The sequence below is a fragment of the Pogona vitticeps genome, chromosome 15, assembly GCF_051106095.1.
Source record: "Pogona vitticeps strain Pit_001003342236 chromosome 15, PviZW2.1, whole genome shotgun sequence".
Classification (NCBI taxonomy): Eukaryota; Metazoa; Chordata; class Lepidosauria; order Squamata; family Agamidae; genus Pogona; species Pogona vitticeps.
The window spans coordinates 5294347-5318161 of record NC_135797.1 but is presented as its reverse complement, the minus strand read 5'-3'; the positions used below and the strand labels follow the sequence as shown (position 1 = coordinate 5318161).

Sequence of the window (23815 nt, the reverse complement as noted above, 5' to 3'; positions counted from 1 at the left end):
GGCTGCGGCGTTGTGTCCTCCCCTCCCACACCCGCGCACGCGCCGTCGTGACTCACGGGCACCCACTCGCGCGGCGAGCCCAGCCTTGGCGCTTGCGCTTGCGCCGTGGTCTGACACGCGCCGTCTGCGCCTGCGCCTTGTCAGCGGTGTAGGTGTGACGAGAGAAAGAGGAAGGAGGAGGGGGGTTGGGGAAAAAAAAAGGAAAGAAGAGGGTTTCACTACGGCGCAGGCGCAGACGCGCGGGGCCTTGGCGCAGAGGGGAGTTCGGCGACGGGAGGGAGAAAAGAAAGCGCGAGAGCGGCCGCCCGCGCAGGCGCAGTCCGGCCAGAGGGGCCCCCTCGTCCTCCCTCCCCTCCCTCCCTCCCCTCCGAGCGGCGGCCTCCCCCCCTCCCCCATCTGCCGAGCGCGCGCGCCATGGACGTGAAGCGGCTGAAGGTGACGGAGCTGCGGGCCGAGCTCGGGCGGCGAGGCCTGGATTCGCGCGGCCTCAAAGTGGAGCTGGCCCAGCGCCTCCAGGAAGCCTTGGACGCCGAGATGTTGGCGGCCGGGCCTGAAGAAGCCGGGGCGGAGCCCGGAGCGGCGGCGGCGGCCGGGCAGAGCCTCGGCCGGGCCCGCTTGGGAGTCGGAGGCGGCGGCGGCGAAAACGACGACGACGACGAGGAAGATGAGGAGGAGGAAGAAGAGGAGGAGGAAGAGGAAGATGAGGAAGCCCTCCTGGCCGACGAGGAAGAGCCGCCGCCTCAGCAGCAGCAGCAGCAGCAGGCCGGAGGCGCCCAGGGCCAGCCTCAGCCTCCCCCTCAGCCGGCCGGCGAGGAAGGCCCGGCCTTGCCTCAGCCCTTGAACGGCGCTCAGAGGGACGCCGAGGACGGAGGAGGAGGAGGAGGAGGAGGAGGCGAGGAAGAAGAGGAGGAGGAGGAGGAAGGCTCCGGCAAGGCGGCGGCGGCAACAACAACCCCCCCCGCGGCCTTGGAGGGAAGCGGAGAAGCCCAGCCAGGTGGAGAGCAGGAGGGTAAGGAAGGAAGGAGGGAGGGTGGGTGCCTGCTGGAGGGGGGGGTAAGAGAGAGAGAAAGGCCGCCGCCGTCCCTTCCCCTTCGGCCCCAGCGAAAGCGAAAGCGGCGGCCCGGGGGGGGGGGGAGAAGCGGAGGGGGGAGGGGAGGGGGGAAGGCCCTGCGGGTGGTCTCCTCTGGAGAAAGTCGGGGGCTCGTCCGAGGAGACTGTTTGCCCCTCTTCCTCCCCGCCCTCCCTGGACTCGTCGTCGTTGGGTCGAGGAGGGCTTGGTGGGAGAGGCAGAATTTCTCCCCCCTTCCCCCCGGTTTCTTTTTAAATAAATGCTTCCTGCCCGCCGTGTCTTGTTGATGATTTTAGTTGTGTGTTTGTGGGCCTTAGGACCCCTGTAGAATCAGCTTGGTTTCCTCCCATCCTCCTTTCTTTACTCCTTTCCTTTTTTTTCCTTTCCTTTTCTCTCTTATTTGGTTTTTTCCTTCGTTTCTCCTTTCCTTTCTTTCGTTCTTTTCTTCCTCCTTTCGTTCTTTCCTTCCCCCATTTCTCCGGCCCTTCTTCCTTTTCTTCTTTCCTTTCTTCCTTTATCATTGCTTTACAACAATCGATAGCATATACAATACAAAGTAATCAATGCACAAGGATTAGAACATTAGTAAAACAAGAATAGAATATAAGCCTGTATTAATCATATTTCTGGCCTAGTTTTGGATATATATATGCAAATAATGGCTAGTTTGTAGCTGTTCGGGCATAACAGGATTTTGGGTAGGCCACATCTAGCTTGCTAAGTTACAACACTAGCAAAAAGTCTTGCAGCATCATATTGGATTTGCCTTAAAGCTTTATGTCCTCCTTTAGTAGCCCTGTGTGTGTGTGTATGTGTTCGCGCGTGTGTGCACGTGCATTTGTGTGTGTGTGTGTATATTTGTTATTGTTAATAACACTGTGCCTGTTTTTAGTTGCTGATGTTGTGAGCTGTATGTTGTCTTCCCTCTTATTATAAGATGTTTCCGAAGCAGTGTGTGGCACAGTCCAGTCTTTCGTGTTCTTGCATAGAAGTAACTTATATGGGGTTGATCCAGAACTTAGTGCTAGGTACGGTGCACGGTTTGTAGCCTTTTTAAGGTATAATGTAAATCCCTTTGAGATTGATAAGACTTGTTTCTGGTAAATATGTGTATAGTTTGTACCGGCACTATGTATTTCTGTGTGGACCTCAATAAGGGGTAAGGCCCTAATGAATAATAATAATGATGTGCTGTCAAGTTAGTTAAGACTACGGCGACTCTTTTCAGGTATTCTAGGCACAGAATACTCATTTCTGAGGAAAACGTGTATAGAATTTGAGTTACACAAGCGTGAAAAATGTGTTGTGAGACCTTGGAGGCCGATAGATTATAAATCAACGGAGAGCATTTTGGAGATGATTGAATAAGAATCGCTGTGTTATGGCTTGTTGAAAGATCAACTTTTTTTTCTTTGGTGGGCTAACAGAAGAATGCCTTGTAGGAAGTAGTGGCTGAAACATTGTGTTATCCGTTTGATAGTTACTTGCGTTTCTGAATTGTTATAGCATGCCATTTATATGAACGTGGACTATAGGGTCACAGAATTCGTACCGGAGCTAGATTTAGTCATGCTCAGAGTACTCCCATTGAAACCAAGAGGACAAAGTTACTTATGCCTTTTGTCCTATTTATTTCAATGAGTCTGATGTACAGACATTGAAATTTGCATCTCGTCTGTCCCGTAGTAGTAGAACTTACAGTGCAGTATCTCTGGTAGTGATTACAGGACAGAGACTTCTCTGTTGTTACTTTGTAAAAATGCATTAGATTTAGATTAGATTTAGATTTAGTTCTAATACCTGTAAAGCAACATCTGTTAAGAATCCTAGCCAACCCATAGGTGTCCAGTGGTCTGTATGCAGGTATTTTCTGTATGCGCACAAGTGGCACGGTTTAAAGAAAACGTGTATAGAACCATTGTAGTGGTTCAAATTCTGAGCAGTAGGTTTCTGGTCTGATCTTGCCTGTACCACCAGCTATTATTTTAGGGGTTGGTAAAGCAGCTGCAACTGTAGAGATGTTATTGCGACATCTGTCATCCCTTAATATTGGCTGCCGTGGCATTTAGAGGGCCTTAGTTTTCCTTGAGGGAAAGCTACAGTACTTGTCATTCCATCCTTCCCTTAACAGCAGATGTGGAGATCCATAGCCCTGCAACATGTTGAAATGTCACTCTCGTCAGCCCTAGCCAGTGTGGCTCCTGATCAGGGATAATAAGAGCTGTAGTCACACCGCATGGAAGGCTAGAGGACCTCAAGATCTGTTTTACATGACTTTAAATGCAGCTCACAGAGATAATGAAAGGGAGCTTAGGGTTCTAGCAAAGATGTCAGGATTGAACCAAGGATGTGAAGATGAATTACATAAGTTTCCAGTGTAACGAACTTTATGAGGCTATTGGGAGTCTTAAATGAATGGAGGTGTTCAGGCATGGCCCCCTTGGAAGCAGGTAGGATAAAAAATATGAATGACTTTGTAAGTCTAGTAGTGTATTAAATTCTTAAGTGTTCCCTTTACTCCGGGAGCTGTCTGAATCTGTCACGTGCTTTGCATGTTAATAACACTGTGCATAAACTGTAGTAACAGTGTCAAAATTGCTATTATTGCAGTTTTCATGTTTGAAAAAAACTGCATAAGGATTGGCTGTGTAGTTTTCCCAGTTTTGGAAACTATTTAGCAGTTTATATTAAGGTTTGTCTGGGACCTGGCAGCACGAACATTATTTCAGTAATCTCGTTGATGGTCTGCAAGGGTCGTGTAAGGCATTCAGTTAATGTTGTGTCTTAAGCTCCTGCAGAGAGCTCGTAGCAGAGATGAGGTTTGAATATAAGGTTGCAACTCAAAATTTGTATTATTGCTGCAAGGAAGTTGTGGGCATTGGTTTTCTGAGCAGAGGTATAAAATGATCAAGATTTATTTGAGCCTGGGTTTTGAAGAATGGACAGTTGGCTGATATTGCTGTGAAATTGCTGTCTACAGGTTTTGTGGATCACAATAGTAAGGTTTCCTCAGACTTAAAATCTCCAAGGTTTCTGCATTTCCCCCTTTTTGGTAGATGTTTTTTCTTAATTAAAAAAGGGGAGAAAATACTGGTATTCAGGCATCACTGGAACAGTGCTTTTTCATTTATTAAGTGTATAACTTCTTTTAGTCCCTGAGATGTGTTTTCCAGGCTTAGTCACTTGAAACACACTGGTAGCATCTGTATCCATGGCTTACCTGAGAACTAAGCTCTGTCAAATCTTGGATTAGGCACAGGCAGTTCGTGGTGTGCAATTAAGTCACTTGTGGTATCTGGATATTGTACGATCAAGAGAAGGATGACACAGGAAATCTAGTGGGAAAGCTACACCTGCTGCCGAGTGTCCTCCACATGTGCTGGACTACAACCCCCATTATACCTAGGCAGCCATAGGCATTGTCTGGTGAAGGCTGCTGTAAATACAGTACTTGTTATTCAGAGGAAAACTTAATGGTTGGATTGTTCAAGGGGGCCACTCTGAACAGGGAGTAATATCCATTGAATAAAATCTGTTCTGTGCTGGCGAGTCAATTCCTACTTACCGTGTTCCCTTTTGCAGCAGTTTCGAGATAGAGGACTCAGAAGTGGTTTACCATTGCCTTCCTCTTGAGGCATTCTGGAGTAAAACACACCCAGAATGGTGATCTACAAGTACTTATCCTGTGCGGCTCCTGAGTGGAATGAATATTTGTTGCTCATAGCACAAATCTGTCTTTCAGTACAGTATGTGCCTGTGAAGATTCTCACAGTTGCACACTGAAAGATACATTTTTAAAGACATTGATTACATTAATTAATTAATCTCTTTTTCAGAGATAAGCAGTCTTTCTTAGGAACCCCAGAATCCCATTGCAAAGCAATTAGCATGTCAAGGATAATATTGATTTATTCCCTCTTTGTTCCCCTATAAGATTTTTTTTTAAATGTTGAACTTTGCTCCTGGTGGTTAAAAAAGCCCTAGAGAAATTAGTCATTTTGGTACAGGATGAAATGGAGAAATAGGAAGATACTCATTGGCACACAGCACTTATTCCCCAGAATATCTGTTTGAGCTGTCCTGTTATGGCTTAATTCTGCATTCATTATTCAAGTTTGAGGTCAAGCGAGAAACACATTTCCAGTGCTTAGGGTGTTTCAGTGTGCAATACTTAAGTAATACACTGGCTCCTGAGTAACAGATACTGTAATACCTTTTAAATCATATGGATATTTGATATAAAATCCAGAGGTGCTGAAAACCTTCACCCTGAGAACAGGAGAAGTTAAAACTCTCACCCAGAGGGCCAGAGTGACAAAACAGAAGCATATCTGCTTGGTGCAAGAATCAGTGATTCAGAAAGGTGATGCACAGCTTGTTTATAATTTCCCTCGTGTCCAGCACGAGGGATTTGGTCTGCTCTGTGGATTCATGATCAACATATGCTTGTTTCAGTTCAAAGTAGGATAAGGCAGAAGGTCTGGTGTGGCAGGCCTGTTGTGTTTTTGGTTGCTTCTCAGCAAGATCTCCGCCAAGGTTACATATGGATGCCTTGCTTCACAGGCGCTGTGGAACCTCTTGTAGTAACATTTTCCCTCCTCTCGACCCGGCCTGGTACAAGTGGTGCCTCGAATTGCAAACTTAATCCGTCCCAGAAGATGTTCCTTAAGTTGAAAAGTTCATAAGTCGAATCAGCATTTCCCATAGGATTGCATTGAAAACCGATTAATCTGTTCCAGCTGTTTTTTTGTTTGTATGTAGAGGCGCCATTTGTAAGTTGAAGCATTAGTTCCCATAGGAACTAATGCAAAACCGGTTAATCCGTCCTCTACCACTAGGGGGATTTTTTAAAAATCTAAGATGATTTAGGTTAAAAAAAGGGCAGGAAAGGAGGGAGGGAACGAACAGCTTTTAAACAAAACACCTTTAAAACCGAGCAGCTTTAAACCAAACCAAGCACCTTTTAAACCAATTTTTACATTTTAAAATTAGAGTACCAGGCAGTCCAAAGTCCATTTCTCGCTTTCCCCGTGGTTTTTTGTTCGTAAATTGAAGCTTCGTTTGTAAGTCAAAGCAAAATGTTGCAAACTGAGCTGTACATAAGTCGAAATGTTCGTATATAGGGAGGTTTGTAAGTCGAGCACCACTGTTTATGAAGCCAAGGATTCTTCATGGTGTCAGATATCCACATTTAATAAGGCATTGATGCTTAAGGTTTATTACACAGACAGAGGCATGCCTTTTTCCCCTCTGCCTTCCCTTGGGTTTATTACCATCTCTGTGTTTGTAATGCAAGGGATTATCGGGGTGAGATGTTTCTTTTTTGGTTTATTTTGTGTACTCTGATGTAAGCTGCCTAGGGTAGTGGCTTGTTGCTAGATGTTTAAATAAATAAATGTTGCCCTTCTTCCGTACAGCAAATGAAGAAGATGAGAAAGCAAAGCAGACTGGCGCAGATGGAGAACGCCAGGGCGTAAAAAGACAAAGGGACGAGAAGGAAGAGCATGGCCGTGCTTATTTTGAGTTCCGAGAGGAGGCGTATAATAGCCGGTGAGATGTGGGGAATTTTGGTTGGGAATTCAAGCAGACAGAGGGTGGAATGTGACTCAGACTTGGGGGACAGGGCGCAATAGCTTGTGCAGGGGCTAACCAGTCTTGCCTAGTCGCTCTGCCTTCCCTTAACTAGAAGTCCACTATCCATGGATAATTATTTTATTTTCCAGGCAGATGTGCAGACTTGAATTCTCTGAACATTCAAAGCAAAACCAAGCGTGCTGTTTATGTACTGCCCCATAGTGCTGAAGGCACTTTTCTGGACAGTTTGCAATTTAATTATGCAGGCTACATGTGGTCTGCCTCCCCAGGGAGCTAAGTGCTCAGTTTACAGACCAAGGAAGGAAGGAAGGCTGAGTCAGCTTTGAGCTGGCTACCTGGGATTGAACCCCTGGTCCTGAACAGAGTTGTGGCTGCAGTACTGCTGTTTAACCACTATGCCATGAGGATCCTTTAGGTTGGGGGTCTCCTTCGGCCCTCAAAAATGTGGAAGATATATGATGTGATCCTCATGCTGGAAAGTTTGGAGACATCTGCTTTAGTTCATCACTAGCTTGTGTAATTCTGAATGTACAGTGGTACTTCAATTTAGGAACTTAATCCATATTGGAACGGCACTCATATGTCAAAAAGTTCGTAAGTTGAAGCACCATTTCCCATAGGAACGCATTGAAAACCGTTTAATCCGTACTGGCTGTTTTTTGTTCTTATGTCAAGGCGCTGTTCGCAAGTTAGAGGCATTAGTTCCCATAGGAACTAATGCAAAGCCAGTTAATCCGCACTCTTTGTTGCGTTGATACCACTTTCTCCGTTGTTATATACAAAAGCTTGCAGGACATTGTTGAATATTGGGAAACCCTATTGTCTTTGCAATCTTCTCTTTCTAGATGTGTGAAACCAGAATATTTACCATGGAGGAAACAGCTTGGCTGTGTCGCTTCCCACCATCCTCCTGGTTGTACTCTGAAGTATCACTTCCTGCCCCTCCCATAGCAGCTTGAAGGCCGTAGTAGGATCACCCAGTAGTATGAATTTGCATTTGCATGCAGATGTTCACGAGCTAAATATCTGCTCTAGCAGACCTGCTTCTGGTGTCCTGTGTAGGAAACACATCTTCAAAAAAGCTGTTACTAGTCAGTGTTAGCCACCAAACCAGCCAGTGGTCTAGCTCAGAGTAATGCAGTGTCATACGCTTCTTAGTTTGGTTATCAGGAGATGATAATGTGCTTTGCAGGTTTCACTGTTCACGAGCAACACCCCTGGAGCAGAAAGAACACTGTGAACCAACACATCTTAGGGAGCAGGATGATCATTTGGTTTAATAAATCTCCATTGCAACGTATATGTTTTTCTGTAAAGCTGTCGTTGGGACACACGTATCTCACAAAGTAAACAACTTTGAAGCAAGGAGGAAGGAGAAAAAGTTTGTGTGTGTGAAAGAGAGTATTGTTGGGTTCTTTGCATTTCACATTTTTAACATGCTTGTATTTTGCTATTTCTTTTCCTCTGATATAGATCCAAGTCTCCACCACCACCAGAAGAGGAGCCTAGGGAAGAAGATGATGAAACAGTGGTGATCCTGGATACATGTATGTATTTGTTTGAGGCATTATGCAGTTATCCAGAACTGGATGATTTGGTGCCATACAATATATCCTCTAATTTTCAGCGCCACTGGGTGGGGCTCCGCCTTTCTCCTGTACAGCTCTGCACCCCCCCCCCCCGGTACGCTGGGTTCTGTCTTGACCAGAGCCTAATGCGATTGCTGCGCAGAGGGAAGTGGAGGCATACACCTAGGTGTGCCCAGCTTAGCGGGAATCTTGGTGCCCTATATATACTTTGAACTTCAGCTCCCATAAACCGTGACCATCGGCCCTGCTCTGTGAAGCTTACTGACCTTGTAGACCCAAAATATCTCAAGGAAACTGGTTGTCTGCCACCTGGCCTAATCTGTATAATGACACATTCAGACATCATGCAGAGAAGAGTGAGTGTCAGGATATGGTTTGACCCATCTGGTAGATGTTGGTGTTCTTTAGGGCTAGCGTGAGTCGTACATGCTTTCTGAGAAGCTATTCTCGTGGCAGTAAAGAAGACACACTTGAAGGCAGCTTTTATGCAAAAGCTTGTGTTGAGAACCGACTTAACATCGATAGTTTCATACTCCTCCATGCAGGTCTTGGCTTGGAAGGATTTAATCAGGAGTTAGAGACCAAGAAATCGAGAGACGCTAGGTGTTATCGAGGGGGTTAAAACATTACAACAAACCTCAGAATCCGGCCACTAAATCAGCTGGTTTAGTTTTCTTCATGTGTCATTTTTAAAGATATAGCTCGTCCCCATCTCCTCTAAGGCCGTTGTCACTATCTTGGACGGTGCTTGAGCCCTGAACCTAACTGTGCTCTTGTTTTCATTTCTGGCAGATACCTCCGATCTCCACTTCAGAGCCACCAAGGATCGCTATGGAGGGCAGCCTCTGTTCTCTGAAAAATTCCCCAACCTTTGGTCTGGGGCCAGAAGCACACATGGTGTGAAAAAGGGGAAGGTCTGTTTTGAGGCAAAGGTAAGGATCTCTGCACCAGGAACCCGGCAATCCATGTTAAGCTTTTGCAGCTATTGTACCCATTGGATTGCTACAAAATCCAGATATTCCTATAATTTGTGCCTTGGGAGTTGCTCTTCCTTGTGAATGGCTTGGCATCTGGCACTTGAACACACCTCCAGGTCAGAGCAGGCTGGATGTTAGTACACAAAAAAACCCATTAAACACAAACACACATACCACTACCCAAGGCAATTCTTGTTTGTGTAGCTAATTGCCAAACATATGAACTTACTATACTTTTTGTTTTTATGGCTGTTTGGATCTGCAAATAATAGTATCTCAAACATCAAACATATTTTCATAAGTGTGTCTTGGGGCTGTCCTAAAAATAATTTACCAGTGAGTGTTTGGTTTTGTTGGTTTGTTCTGGTAATATATGCAACAAAATGCAGGATATGAAAATGGAGATATCAGACATTGGTGTGCTGGTAAGACAAGTGATTTTCATCTGCACAACGGCTGAAACTTGAGATAGGTACTTGATTGTTGCCATTGTGTTGTTTATATTTATTTGAGTTCTGTTTAGATTGCCTGGTAACAAAGACTCTAGGAGGCTCACTGTTTAAACAGAAAAAATAGAGCAATGAAAATAAAATCACAGAAGGCAACAAATGGCTAGAAGACATAAAAATGCACCACTTAAACGATGGGCAACTTGTGCTACTGTAGAATTGATTGCTGAAGGGGGAGTTAATGATGGTATTGGTTTGGACAGCTGTTGTGACTATTATCATCATGATAATAGGAATCAGATACAGAACAGATCCTCCCAATGACTTTGAATCCTAGGATCCTAGAATCCTAGAATAGTTGAGTTGGAAGTCCAACCTGCTCAAGGCAGGAACCCAAATCAAAGCAGATCTGACAGGGAGTTGTCCAGTACTCTCTTGAATACCTCCAGCATTGGAGCGCCCACCCTCTCCTGAGGTCATGAGTTCCATTGTCATACTGCTTTAACAGTCAAGAAGTTTTTCTTGATCTTCAGCCGAAATCTGGTTTCCTGTCGCTTGAGCCTATTAAATAAACTAATTGTGTCATTTATTAGACGCATTAGTCAGCAGGTGAAATCGACCAGGGCTTTCTGACAGACATCTGCAGCAGCTCTTTTTGTTCTTCTGCCTCAGGTGACACAAAATCTCCCCCTGAAGGAAGGCTCCACAGAGAACCAACTGCTTCGTGTCGGGTGGTCTGTTGATCTCTCTCGATCACAGCTAGGTAAGTGGCCCCGTCTTTTCAGGCAGCCTCGCAGTGGAGCTCAGGTGCCACTGCTGCCGCTGTTACCTGGGGGAATCCCGTGCTCAAGATGCAGCTGTAGTAAGTGTTGCTCTCTTGCAGGTGAGGATGAATTTTCTTATGGCTACGATGGACGAGGGTTGAAGGCTGAAAATGGGCAATTCGAAGACTTTGGTCAGCCCTTTGGGGAGAATGATGTGATCGGTTGCTTTGCTGTAAGTGTAGTGAGCAAAGGCCTTTAGGCCGGCTCTCGATGGGCCTCTTCGGTCTCTTCGGAGTAGGCTGGGTAGGGGAAATGAAGCTGTATGCCACTAAAGAGTCACTCCTAATGTAAAGTTAACTCCTGCTCTACCTGTTGGGGAAAAACGATGCATTGCATGTGCCTTCTTGAGGACTGCGTTGATGTTTCTTGCGAGAGTCTCCTCCCACCTGGCTGGGGTTGGTCCTCAGGACACGGAAAAGCCAGCCTTGCCTCCCCTTGTCTTCAAAAAGCTCCTGAATTGTTCTTGTGACACTGCATGTTCGTGTGAGCACCAGACGCGCCCGTTCTGCGAGTGGGCTGCTGGCCTGATACTTGTGTCTTCTCCCGCCTTGCAGAACTTTGAAAGCGAAGAGGTGGAGCTGTCCTTCTCCAAAAACGGGGAGGACCTGGGCGTCGCCTTCCGGATCAGCAAGGAGCTTCTGGGCGACAGGGTACTGCTGCCCCACGTCCTGTGCAAGAACTGTGCTGTGGAGCTGAATTTCGGGCAGAAGGAGGAACCTTTCTTCCCCATTCCTGAAGACTACGTCTTCATCCGTGCCGTCCCTGTTGAGGATCGGGTGCGCATGCCTGTGCCCCCCAAAACATCTGGGGAGTGCGAGGTAATTTTGCTTGGACCCTGAAACAATTGTCTTTAATACTGTTTCTCCCCTCTTTGCCATTGGGTTTCTTCTTTGGTCAGTAGTTCAGTGGTGGAGCGCTGTACCTTTTTACGTTTATTTCCAAAGGGGTGGAGATCTGATCAGTGTCCTGTTTAGCAGGCTGTGGTGGGGACAGGGAGGACACTAAACTTCCCCTTTTTCCCAATGGGCACCTTCCCCCAAAACCTGCTAGATGACTTGACGGCACTTGATTATTATTAAGTTGATTCCATCTTATGATACCAGCCGTTTCCAGGGTTTTCTAAGTAGAGAGCACTCAGAAGTGGTGTACCCCTCCCTTCCTCTAGGGGCGCTGTGGAACTGTGCAGCTTGCCCAAGGCCACCCAGGCTGGCTCTTTTCCTACAAGGCATCTTAGGAATTGAATTTGGCAGCCAGAGACCTAACTCGCTGAGCTATCCAGCCAGGATCCTTACTTGAACTAGAAAACCATATCTCCTCTTTATTCACTCCTTTTCTTGGATGTGTTCTTCTTCATCTTATCTTTCATCAGGCTCAGGATATACCCCAGAAAGCAAGGGAGGATGGTGAAATCTAAAGTGTTTTTAACCTTTTTTCAAATATCAGATGATGGGGTCTTCCTTCCTTTCCTACTTCCCAATCCTGATGGAGTGATGGAAGGAAGATCAATGCCTAGTACAGTGATGCCTCGCTAGACGATGATAATCCGTTCCACTGAAATTGCTGTTTAACGAAGTCATTGTCTAGCGAAAAGCATTTCCCTATTGGAATGCATTGAAACCTGTTTAATGCGTTCCAATGGGGAAGAATCATCTGATCGGCCATAGGAAAGCTGCTTTGCAAACCGCCAATCAGCTGTTTAAATAGCTGTCTTGCGAAGCTTAGATCTCGAAAACACCCGTTTTGCGAGCGCAGAGGGACCTGTCAAAATCGTTGTCTAGCGAAAATTGGTTTGCGAAGCAGGGACCAAACATTGTCCAGCGAAATTCCCCCATAGGAATCACTGTTTTGTGAATCGCTATAGCGATCGCAAAAAGTCAATGTCTAGTGAAAAAACTGTCATGCGGGGTAACTGTCTAGCGAGGCACCACTGTACTCACCACTGAGAGCCAGTGTGATCTAGTGGCTGCAGGGTTGGTTTCACCCAACCATAAAATCCATGGAATGTGACCTTGGGGTGCTTGCAGAACCTGAGGGTGGGGGTGCTGCCTCACAGTGTTGTTGTGTGAGGCTGAAGTCTTGCAGAGTCTGCCCAATCCAAAGTGCCATCTTCCTCTCACCGATGTTCTTCTAAACTGGGGGAGAGGAGCTTGCTCACTTTCTCTTCCCGTTCCAGGTGTTGCTTATGGTTGGGCTGCCAGGATGTGGGAAAACCCACTGGGCACAAAACCACATCCAGGAAAATCAAGAGAAGCGTTACAACATTTTGGGGACAGATGCCATTCTCTACCAGATGAAGGTAAGGAGGCAGAAAAACACTCCAATGTTTTCCCAACCCAGGTTCGGTGTGTTGAGCAGAGGGTTGGACTCGATGGCCTTAAAGGTCTTTTCTAGCTCCATTATTCTGTGGTTCTCTGTATCCCCTGTGAAAAACCGTTCTCGCTTTTCTCACTAATCACTGGTCACTTTTGCCTCAGCTGGCCTGTGTTGCTGTTTTTAGTGTCTGTGCATGCAAGTGTGTGTCCTCCTTCCTTAAATAGTTATTCAGGTTTTTTTGAATTTATTTATTTGAAATTATACCCCACTCATTTAGTAGACAAACTGGGCAGCTTCCAAGAAAATAACATAACTGTACAACATAAATTAAGATGATAAACATATAAAAACAGATATACATTTTTCAGGACTCAAAAGGGTAGAACAGCCTTCTTCAAGAGATGCTCTTTTAAATACCCTGCATAAGTTATAAAGGGAAATTTCTGCCTGAAGTGTAGGCAGTTGTGGCCTTCTAGATACTATTGAACGGTAACTTCCATAAGTTCCAGTCAGCATCGTTGGTGGCTGAGTACAGCAAGAGCTGTTTTAAGACATCCAAAACTGTGGTTCCCCACCTTGGGTCCCCAGGTGTTGTGGGACTGCAGTTCCCAGAAACCCTGGCCAGCAGAAAAAAGTGCTGGAAGACTTATGGGAGTTGCAGTCCAAAACCCCCTGAGTTACCCAAGATTGGAATCCACTGATCTGGAGAATCACAGTTGCCTCTCGCCTGCCTACATTAATTAGAAGCAAAGCAAAGCATGCCGCTTATACAGTGGTGCAACGAGTGCACCGTAGAACGACGAATCTGCACAACGGCCCCTATGGCTCAAAATCGCAGAGTGAAGGTTGGTAAGCGGTTCACTTACCGACCTTCGCTTTGCGACCCGCCGATCAGCTGTTCGGCAGCTTCAAAATGGCCGTCGGAAGCCCCAAAATGGCCGCGCGCAGCGTTTTCGCGCCCTCGTTAAGCGAGGGGAGGTCGTGAAAATGGCTGCCGGCCATCAGAGAAACATCGCTGTATTGGAACGCTCCGATGGCTTTTTTTGATCCGTACAGCGATGTTTTCACACAGCGAGGGTTAATCCGGAACGGATTAACCTCGCTGTGCGAGGCACCACTGTATATTGCTCCATACGTAGTGCCTAAAGCATTCTGGGCAGTTTGCAATGGAATTATGTGGGCTCTACGTTGCCCACCCACGCCTAGCAAGCTGGGTACCTTTCATACCCCCCCCCTGGCTAAAGCAAACACTTCGAGCTTTGCATCGCCTTCAACTGTATTTGGAAGCCAAGATGTTGTTTCATTCATCTGTTATGCTGCAGAACTAGAGGTGGTGGCATGTACGCGCAGCAGGCAACCAGCTCCTTGGCTGACTCTAGCTTTCTAATCTCTGTGCGCTTGCAAAGAGCCAGCTGGGGGCAAGAACAAAACCTCAACTCTGGACTTATCCCTATTTCATTGTTGCATAAAGTGGCTGTGGAAGGAACAGCCTGGGAGTTTATCACTGTTAGGCAAAAGAGGATGGACTTCAGACTTGTGGAGAGAGGGAGGGAGGGAATCCTCAGTCTGAATTCTTGAACGCTTGCTGTGTGAGTGTAGGCTTGTGTAGCAGATATTTTTCCTTAGGTTTATTCCTTCTGTCTCCCTCTCCGCCTGTTTCGGAAATGTCTTCTTTTTAACCGCATCCGTTTATTTCTCTTCTCAGACGAGGGGTCCCGTAGCTGAAGAAGCTCTGGACGTGGCCGCCCGAGACCAGCTGCTTCAGCAAGCTGCCCGTTGCGTTAGCAAGCTTGTCCAGATTGCCCCCAGGACGAGGAGAAACTTCATTCTTGATCAGGTATCTTTACTTCAAAGTAACTCTGGAGAGGTGGAGAGTTAACCACTTCCAACAATAGGAACAAACATGAGAGGTTTTTCCCGACCTCTCACTTAGATGAAGAAGATTCTTGCCTGTTAGTGGTTTTTAAAAAAATCTTTATGTGGTGAATGGGTCCCGTGTGTGTGTGTGGCTTCCGCCCTTCTGCAGTTTGCAGCAGGAAAGTTTGCTTTCTTACAAGGGTGCAACATAAGCTCCCCACAGCTGCCCTCTGTCCCAGTGCTGAAAACCTTTGAGTCTCCCCCTTAGCCTTGATGTGCTTTATGAAAGGCAGGAGATGCAGCCCTCTAAGTCATCCCATGTTCCTGGCTAATGTCAGAAGCCAAAGTGCTCTGGCCTTCTGCTCTCCCTTTCTGTGCGAGCATGATCCTGTTTGTTGCTGTTAGATGCTGTCTCTCGGTCAGCAGGGAAAAACCTTTGAGTCCAGACAGGCTTTTGACAAGTAATTTCCTGCAAAGGGGGGTGGGCGGGTGTTAATTAGGGTACAGAGTTGTATTTGTAGGCTTTTAAATACGTTTCTAGACGCTTTCACATTGCTTTTAGTTATAACATGTTCTGTGCTTAATGGCTTTTTAATATTGGCATATATGTCAGTGGTTTTTGCCTCCCAAAAATGTCGCATGACAGCGGTCCCCAACCTTTTTGGGACCGTAGACCGGTTGTGGGGTGCGGGGGAGATCCATGTTCGCAACCCAGTTCCAAGGACCCCACAGACCGGCACCGGGCCGCAGACCAGGGGTTGAGGACTCCCTGTCGTATGTCCTTGTTGAGTCCCGTTGCAAGAAGTCACTGTTGTGGTTCCACCCAGCTTGTGAGCCTCCAGAAGGATCTTGACTAGCCCCTGGGAGTGTGTGTGTGTGTGTGTGGGAGGGAACAGGATGCCTGTTCTATATGCTGGCGGTGGAGAGGGTGCCGACGGGAGTTGTAGTCCAAATGCTAGGATCAGGAGGGCCAACGGTGCATTTTGACCGTGCCCTGCTGTGTTTGCAAGGCATTCCTTAATGCTTTTTGCCTGGTGCTTTGCTGTAGTGCTCTTGGCAGCTCAGAGACTTGTTCCCCCCCCCCCTTTCCCCCCTCTCTTTCTCAGTGTAACGTCTATAACTCTGGCCAGCGGCGGAAGCTACTGCCCTTCAAAGGCTTCATTCGCAAGGTGATGGTGTTGGTCCCCAATGAGGAGGCCTGGAAAGAAAGATTGGAGCAGAGGAAGGAGGCGGAAGGAGACGACGTGCCTGAGTCGGTGATGCTCGAAATGAAAGGTAGGCTCCTCCGAAGCCCCGAGGACTCGCAGGGTAGTGGTGGAGGAATTTTTTTCTGCCTGCTCCAGCACGAAACGTTCCTGAACTTCTTCTGTTTCCGCCTGATCCCAGCCAACTTCTCTCTTCCGGAGAAGTGCGATTACATAGACGAAGTCCTGTACCAGGAGCTGGCCAAGGAGGAGGCCCAGCCTCTCGTCACCAAATACAAAGAGGAGGCCAGGAAGCTGCTCCCACCCTCCGAGAAGCGGACCAACCGGCGCAACAACCGCAACAAACGGAACCGCCAGAACCGCAACCGCGGCCAGGGATATGGTGAGGTTTCGAGGGGGGCCGAGCGGCTTCCTGAAGGGGAACCTGCTGGCGGTCTTCCTTCCTTGTGGGCTCCCTTGCCCTGCCCGGGGTCCGAAGGGAAATCCGTGGCCCTCTGAGAGCTGCCCTTGTGCAGAGGCCCTCTCCCCTCCTCTTTCCTGCACACACTCCAATCTCCTTGCCCTTTCTGTGCAGAGGCTGAGGCTCGCTAGTGGGTGAGAAGGAGCAGGCTATGGAGCAGGCCCGTAGACGACTCGGCTCTGCCAGTCCAGTGGATTTTGCTCAGGTTTGAAATCCATGGAACTCGTGTATCCTTACAGTTACACAGTCCATCTTCTTAGGCCCTTTGCCTGACACCGAGGACCCGATCCTTAAGAGCCCCAGCCGGGCTTCCTTCCTTCGGTTCATGGTCACCCAGAGGGTGCCTCCCAAAACTTGCTCTGTGTCATTTGCCCCATCCTTTTGTTTTTAATGTGTCCCATCCCTGAATCCCCTTTGGGGGGACCTCTTCTCCTTTATTTTATATTCCTCTCTCTTTAATGTAGATCAATGACCCATTTGGCTTAAGGAGAGACGGGTCCCCCTTCACTTGCTTTTTTATGTAGTCTTTTTCTGGGCTCTGCTGTACAGCGTCTTTCTCGTTTTTCTCCTCTTAACGCAGTTCCCAATGAACGTCCGTGTCCAAGACGTTTGCAATTCTGGAACTTCCTGAGCTTGGCTTTCCCCTCAGTTTCTCCTCCACCCCCACCCCTACCCCCCCGCTTATTGCTTAGGGGCCTTCTCTGTCCCGTTTGCTCCGTTCACTGGCAGAAGTCCTCTCTGCTACCACCGAGGAAGTCGGATTTTATTGTTCTTTGGCAGAAAAGCGGAAGTTTTAAATTCTCACTGAGAGCAGTTTTTTGTTTTTGTTTTGTTTGGTTTTTTGTTTTTGTTTTTTGTTTTTGTTTTTCTTGGCAGCCCAGTCCAGGCCTCCCAGTATGCAGCACCCCCCCGGGCTGCGGTGTGAGTAGCACCATGCTCTGTGGGAGGGGAAGGAGGGAGGGAGGGGAAGCATGGGGAAGCGGGAAAGGGTGGTGTTGGTTTGGGGATTAAGGGGGAGGCAGCAAGAGATCTGGATGGAGTTCAGATTTGCAGAGAAGTTGGGGTGCCAGGCGCCTCAAACGGTCCCAGTAGGACGTAACTTAGGAACCTTTGGACTTAGTAGACGAGGTTCCACGGGCCGGTGACTTTGCACGGAGAAGCTTTTGCTGATCCTAAGGCATTTTGTCCATGGCAAGTGTTATCTTGCATCCTTGATCCATGTCTCCTAGAACAGTGAATTGCTCAGCTCCTGTGTCTTGAGTTCCCTTAGTTTGTGCTGTAAGAACCTGTGGCTTCCCCGCAAATAGAGGCACCCAGTGGGCCACCCCAGGAGTTCTTTTAAAGGGTCGCATTGCATTTTTACGGTATCTTAATTGTATGAGGTTGTACATGGCGAACCCCACCCAGAGAATGAGAGCACGAATGGGGGTGGTATAGAAGTGGAAGTAATAAGAAGTCGTTTATAAGTACAGTTTGACCCCCTTCTTTGTCTTGTGTTTTCTTCAGTTGGTGGCCAGCGCCGGGGTGGCTACAACAATCGGGCGTATGGCCAGCAGCAGCACCAGCAGCCGCAGCAACGGCAGCAGTACTGGGGACAGCCTGGAAACAGAGGCGTGAGTATATCTCCGGCTTGCCGTTTATCCCATTTCAGACGTCGACTTGGTTCTTAGGCAAAGAGGGCTAAGATTGTGTCCGAGACATTTTCCTCTGAAGGTCCAAAAACTGAACACACTTTTACCGGAAAGGTTAATATTTAAGCTTGTTGATTTCAGAGGTGTAGAAAAATCGACCCGGATAGTTTGAAACCTGCTTTCCTGGTTTTAAGGGATTGCCCAGTTTGGTGCAGGGTTTGGATGATGACGTCCTTGACTCCAATCCGTTGCTTTAACTTGCAGGGCTACCGTAACTTCTATGACAGATACAGCAGAGGTGGTGGGGAATACAACCGCTTCTATGGACGTGATTATGAGTACAACAGATACCGAGATTATTACAGGGACTACAATCAAGAGGTAAGGGTCTGTGAACCCCTGTTTCAGAGTTGCAGTTCCTCCTGGCTGGGAGTGCTCGTTGGTCTCCTGTCTCCACTCTCACTCTGTCGAAAGACAGTCCCTTGGTCTCTGCTCCTCTATACACCATACTGTTTCTGTGTCATGGCGGGTGGAGCTTGGCCAGCTGGCAGGCTTGCATTTCAGACTAGAGAAGCTGTGACAGTAGACAAAGGGGTATGGGTGGGTCGGTGGGTGCGAGTCTGAGACCATAAAGTCATGCTGGACAGGAGTAAAATCCAGCATTCTGTTCAGAAACTGCCAGTTTGCCATAGTTTTTGGAGCAAAAAATACAGTTAAAGTTGAAAGATGCATCAAAGCTGCATTTATTGTCTGGGAAACACAGCCACCAAATCATCGCCATTGTTGTAGACTTTGTAGTAATGTGTGCATTCTCTCTGCCTCCCATTTCTCCTCACTGACGTTTCTAAAATAGGACCTTAAGCCGTGGCTACTGCATAACCTGAGTTGGGGGATCAGTGTGTAAACAATGCAAGCTGGTGTCTGTGTAGACTTTAGCCATAAAGTGCCGGGCGTCTAGTTTCGGAAGGGATCTCAAACTTTTAGCTTAGACTGCCCAGTGACTCCTTTATTGTCCTTTTCAGTGGCAGAACTACTACCAAGACAGAGACCGATACTACAGGAACTACTACGGCGGCTACCAAGGGTACCGGTGAAACCCTGATCATCTCTACCCTTCAGCCAAGCCTTGAGGCTCTACCAAGAGGGAAGGGTGCCTACGACTTCCTGAGATACCAAGCAGTGGGAACCGGGGGGGGGGGGGTGGGCTGTTGGGGAAAATGGGCAGTAGGCGAAAGGGGGTGGGGTGGGAGGGGGAGGTTTAAAACACAAAAAAAGAAATTGTAAATTTTTTTTAAAGTTTGTTGAAAAAGAATATTGTCTTATTCTATAAAAAAAACAAAAAAAACATTTCAAATTTAGTTTAGACATTTATAATCAAACTGCGCAAAGAGGAGAGCAGCACTTAGCGCCGCCCAGGATTGGACCCGGGGTGGGGGTGGGGAGGAGGAGCCATGACATCATAGAGCCACTAGACGGGCTGCTGAGTTGGGGGGGGGGAAGGAGGTGCAGAGGTTGGAAGGAGAGCGGGTGGGGTGGGGAGTCCATAAACAGGATGGGGAGGTGGAGAAGGAGGGCCATGCAGGCAGACCGTAGGGCCCACAAAATGGGGTGGGGGGGAGCTACAGGTTTTGGCTTCTTCAAATGCCTTTGAAACAAAAACTAAATTAGGGTTCATGCGTGCCCCTCTGTCTTTTAGTTTCCAGGGGAGGGTGGTGGGGGTGGCATAAATTCTCACCCACAGGGAAATATTTACCCCGTTTTATAACCACTGCAGAGAGGGGGGGGGGGTTCATGGCATGCCCGTTTCCCTGCCCTTCAGCCGTTGGCCTGTGTTTTCAGACAGTGAATTACCGGAAGGCCTGTTGGAGGTTGCCTGTCCCAGGCCAGAGGCTTCTCTTGGGCTTCTCCCTTCTTTCTCCAGCCATCGTACTTTATGAACTATTGAGCAGAGAGGATATCTGTGAACCGTTCAGCAGAACGAAGCCCAGGGGGTTAATTTGCCCAGTTCTCAAGTTCTTCCGGGGCCTAAGCAAGTCTGCCTTGGGGTGGGTGGGTGGGTGGGTGGGAAGGACATCCTCCACACACTTCCTTTCTTCCCAAGGCTTAGCTTGGCCCTCTTATCATCTCTGTAGCATTTGTCCTCTTCTCTCTCTCCTCTCTTTCTCTCTCCCCCCCCCCCCCAATTTTTTAAAATAGGAGCGGAAGGAACATTTTTCTCAGGGGTTTCTGCAGGATCTTCTCCTTGTTAGCACCTAACATGTATATAGGCAAGACTGTGCTGGCGTGTAAGTTTCACCTTTTTTTCCCAAGGAGCTTTGTGCTGAAGAACAGCAGGTTTTATATAGTCAGTGCGAAAGGGTGGGGGGCGGCGCAGGCATCCTTCTGTGCTTCTTGTGTTTTTTGATAAACTGTTAGCCTCTGTATATAGGAAAGGGTGGGTGGGGGAAAAGATTTGTGCTTACGGGGTGGGTAAAAAAACAGCTGTATGTGTATGTCCCTCGCTTGGAAAAAGTTGGCATTTTTTGGTCCTGGCCCGTGGGTATGTTTGATTCCTCCCCTAGGATGGCTGTGCGTCGTACAGGAAGCCCTCTCTCCTCCTTGCCCCCAAAGTGCCATGCCCAGCTACAAGACGTACGCCACCCTCCTTGGCATTTGCAGACAGAATAAAATCAGTCCTGCCTCCAGGCGGGTTTGAGTGGTTGGCATCCATTTGGGAGCAAGGACTGGTAAAACAAGGACTGGTAAGTGGATCAGCATCCTCCCCCTCCTGAAACTTAAAAAGATAAAATTAAATTCTGCTTCCTCATTAGCTTTTATCCACAAAACAGTGTGTGTGTGTGGGGGGGGAGTTGTTGAAGGATGGGGGCTTTCCACCAAGGCATGTCCTTCCTCCCCAGACGTGAATTGTGTAAATACAATAAATAAAAATGGAGTTTTTGTTTCGGTTTTTTCATGGTTTTTTGGCTCCCAGGTCCCTCCAAGCTTGCGAATTATGTCTTAATTTCCCAGCCACAGGGATTAAAGATTTGCCTCTGTTCCTTGTGATTCACTGTTTGAAATTCAAACTACTTCTCTCTTTTTTTCCCTCTTCATCTTAAATGTTGGGTGGTGGTGGTGATTATTATTATTTTTTAGAATAGATACTCAGAAATTTTGTTGCCAGTCTTTGCAGTTTGCTCTTGTCTTCATTCCCATGCCCGAGGATCAGTTCCTTCTTCCCAGACAGACAAAAAGGATAGACACACATCGTTATAGAGTGGGGTTGGGGGGCCTGATATGGGGTGGGGTGGGAGGAATGTGGAGAGAGCTTTACAGCTTAGCTCTCGTCCATCTTGCCCCTTCTCAGATATACAGGAGCTCCAGAGAAGCAGGGTTCTTCTATCTCCTTGCACGTGTGTATTCAGAATGTGTGATTGTGTGGCAACCTTTTTTTAAATATATATATATATATATATATATATAACAAAGTTAACGTATTTTAAATGCTTCAGGCCACTAGAACATACGCTTCAGGGCGGGGAAGGGTGTGCGTGACGTAGAAAAGTATACAAATAACTTCTGTAGCAGAACTCACACGGGGTTGCGATAGTCGGAGATTATTTTAAAAGTTTGTCTCGGGCATCCTGACCTGCATGCGGAGCGCCAGCTGCCTTGGGATCACAAGGACAAAGTAGAACCAGCAGTGGGTCCCGGAATTGCTTCAGTATACCATCAAGACGTTGCAGCTGAGGTTAAAATTTGAACAGTTTGGGCGGGAGGGGGGAGAGGTATTTTGAAATAGGATCTCAAAACAGAGCAAGAAGCTGTGGAGGAATGATGAAAACTGCCACAATCCCTTAGACCATCCCAGACCGGAAAGATCTTAGCAACTTTAGCTGTCTTTTTTTTTTCCTGCACATTTTTTTTTTTGTAAAAAAGAAAAAAAGAAAAGAAAAAGAAAAAAAACAAGAAAAGAAAGGAAAAAAATTAAATGGTGAAAATTACAAAAAAAATCAGCCTGTTTAAAATCTGTTAGTGTTTTTCATGATTGTATGTCTTAGTTTGCTGTAGATTGGAAGCTCGAGCAAAACAGAAGGCTGTAAATGTTTTTACAAAACTGTAAGACGTTTAAGTGGCCAGTAAAAGCGTTTTGCCATTTGACTATGTAACTGTGTGGTTGTTTACATCTGTAACTTTCTTTCCTTAACAATTCTGGCATATGTAGGTTGAAAACCTTCCATTTTTAGAATAAATAACCATTCGCTTGACTCCACATCCTTCTGGTGATGGGTTGACTTCTTAGGTGTCCTTGTTTAACCCTCTCAGCTTGTCTGTTCCTCTCTGCACACACACACAAACACACCCACAAAAAAGAATTCTTAAAGAACGAAGCAAATTCCTGTTGATTTGTGTGTTGAAACTTCCTCTTGTCTGTGGACAATCACGGCTACTTTATTTTGAGGGGGATACGAAACTGGCCAGGTTTCTTTGCTACTACTTCTGGGGGTGGGTGGGCGTTTTTAAAAGCTTAAATGTCATGGACCATGATAATAATAAAACCCAGATTTTCAATCCCACTCTTGATTTAACAAAATGCAAATATTTACTAGAGGACCATTTCATCAAATACAAACTAGAAAATGTGGGTGTCAGCACGACATTGTTATACTCCTTAATTTTAATCCAGAAACAAGATTTTTCTGTAATAATAGGATACTGACCCAGATGTCTATGCCTTAGTGCGAGTTCCCAGTGTGGCACATGTTAAGACCACTTTAGATTTGTACACAGCAGAAATATTTTTGGATAAATCTTAACTCTGATGTATAGCTCAGTGGGAGCCAGAGGTTGAGAGTTCGAATTCCTGCTGTGCCTCCATGACATGGGCTGGATTCATTGGATCCCTTTCAGATCTGCAGTTCTATTATTTGTATTAAAATAATATGTATTTATTCATTTAATTAATTTATATGCCGCCCACTCTACCCAAAGAATAGAACTGTCTAGCACAGTCAACATTATAAAAACATTGACTGGCATTATATAACATACAAATTTTAACTACAAACCGAAGTGTCTGTTAAATACCGGTGCGGTATGTATGCTGTTTCTAATATTGCCTATTATTATTATTATTATTATTATTATTATTATTATTATTATAGTCGTAGCTTTCTTGTTCAGAAGCAATGCATCTCTATTTGGAAACAAGACGGGTTTTGTCTTCTGCATCTGGGCCTGCCAATCTTTGGCCTGAACAGAACTTTCTTCTGGCTTGCTAGGAAAGTTTCAAAACACTTTGATGATTAATTTTCTGACGAGGTATATGATCGTAGCCCCACAACCCTGTTGTCCCACACTCTGTCCAGGGACCGAGAAGTAACAGGTAGGAAACTATAGAAAGGGGTTGAATCTGAATCTACCCATCTGGTGAACACCAGCCACTGTCTTAGCAGAGATTACATCTGTGCATGATATATATATATTTTAAAAAACAATATTGTTTTAAAATGGCTTAATTTTATTAACACATGTTTTGATTCTGGAGCAAAAGAGCATAAAGGGTGCTTCTTGGAACGGTTTTCATACTTGGCTGGTTCTAAACATGTTTTTAAAAAGTCTTCTTGGGGCATCCTTACGAATTGGAACAAAAATTTTTAGCTTGGAGCAATAACTTGGGTAATTTGCCTTAAAAAGAAAACCCTCAACGAGGTGGAGATAATTCTGAATTCTTTTGCCTTTGAGGCTGGTTTCCGGGGGTGGAATACAGAGCTACGAAAAGAAGAAGAGTGATCGGGGCTAGGGGAGGAAGGGGCGCCTGTCTCTTCTCGTTTCGTAGCTCTGTGTGCCTCTTTGTTAAAAGGAAG

General features: G+C 46.6%; 1 protein-coding gene across 3 annotated transcripts; it reads left to right on the top strand.

The window, feature by feature from the left end:
- Positions 1–154: 154 nt before the first annotated feature.
- Positions 155–22221, top strand: HNRNPUL2 (heterogeneous nuclear ribonucleoprotein U like 2). Of its 3 annotated transcripts, none has more exons than XM_072984060.2 (15): positions 155–994; positions 6487–6619; positions 8138–8211; positions 9046–9185; positions 10352–10442; positions 10563–10675; positions 11058–11321; positions 12677–12799; positions 14522–14653; positions 15780–15948; positions 16060–16260; positions 17215–17259; positions 17845–17951; positions 18234–18350; positions 18992–22221. In XM_072984060.2, exons 1-15 carry the CDS (start codon positions 415–417, stop codon positions 19061–19063), a joined length of 2361 nt encoding a protein of 786 aa, XP_072840161.2. In that variant the 5' UTR covers positions 155–414; the 3' UTR covers positions 19064–22221. The 3 variants fall into 3 exon arrangements, with proteins under 3 accessions (XP_072840161.2, XP_072840160.2, XP_072840162.2); XM_072984059.2 differs by having other exon boundaries at positions 171–1009; XM_072984061.2 differs by lacking the exon at positions 17215–17259 and having other exon boundaries at positions 174–1009.
- Positions 22222–23815: the final 1594 nt, after the last annotated feature.

Excerpts from the sequence above, each read along its gene's own strand:
- HNRNPUL2 (XM_072984059.2), top strand. The coding sequence starts at position 415 with ATGGACGTGAAGCGGCTGAAGGTGACGGAGCTGCGGGCCGAGCTCGGG. Across the intron at positions 6,620-8,137 it reads GAGGAGGCGTATAATAGCCG|ATCCAAGTCTCCACCACCAC; the intron begins GTGAGATGTGGG and ends CCTCTGATATAG. Across the intron at positions 17,952-18,233 it reads GACAGCCTGGAAACAGAGGC|GGCTACCGTAACTTCTATGA; the intron begins GTGAGTATATCT and ends TTTAACTTGCAG.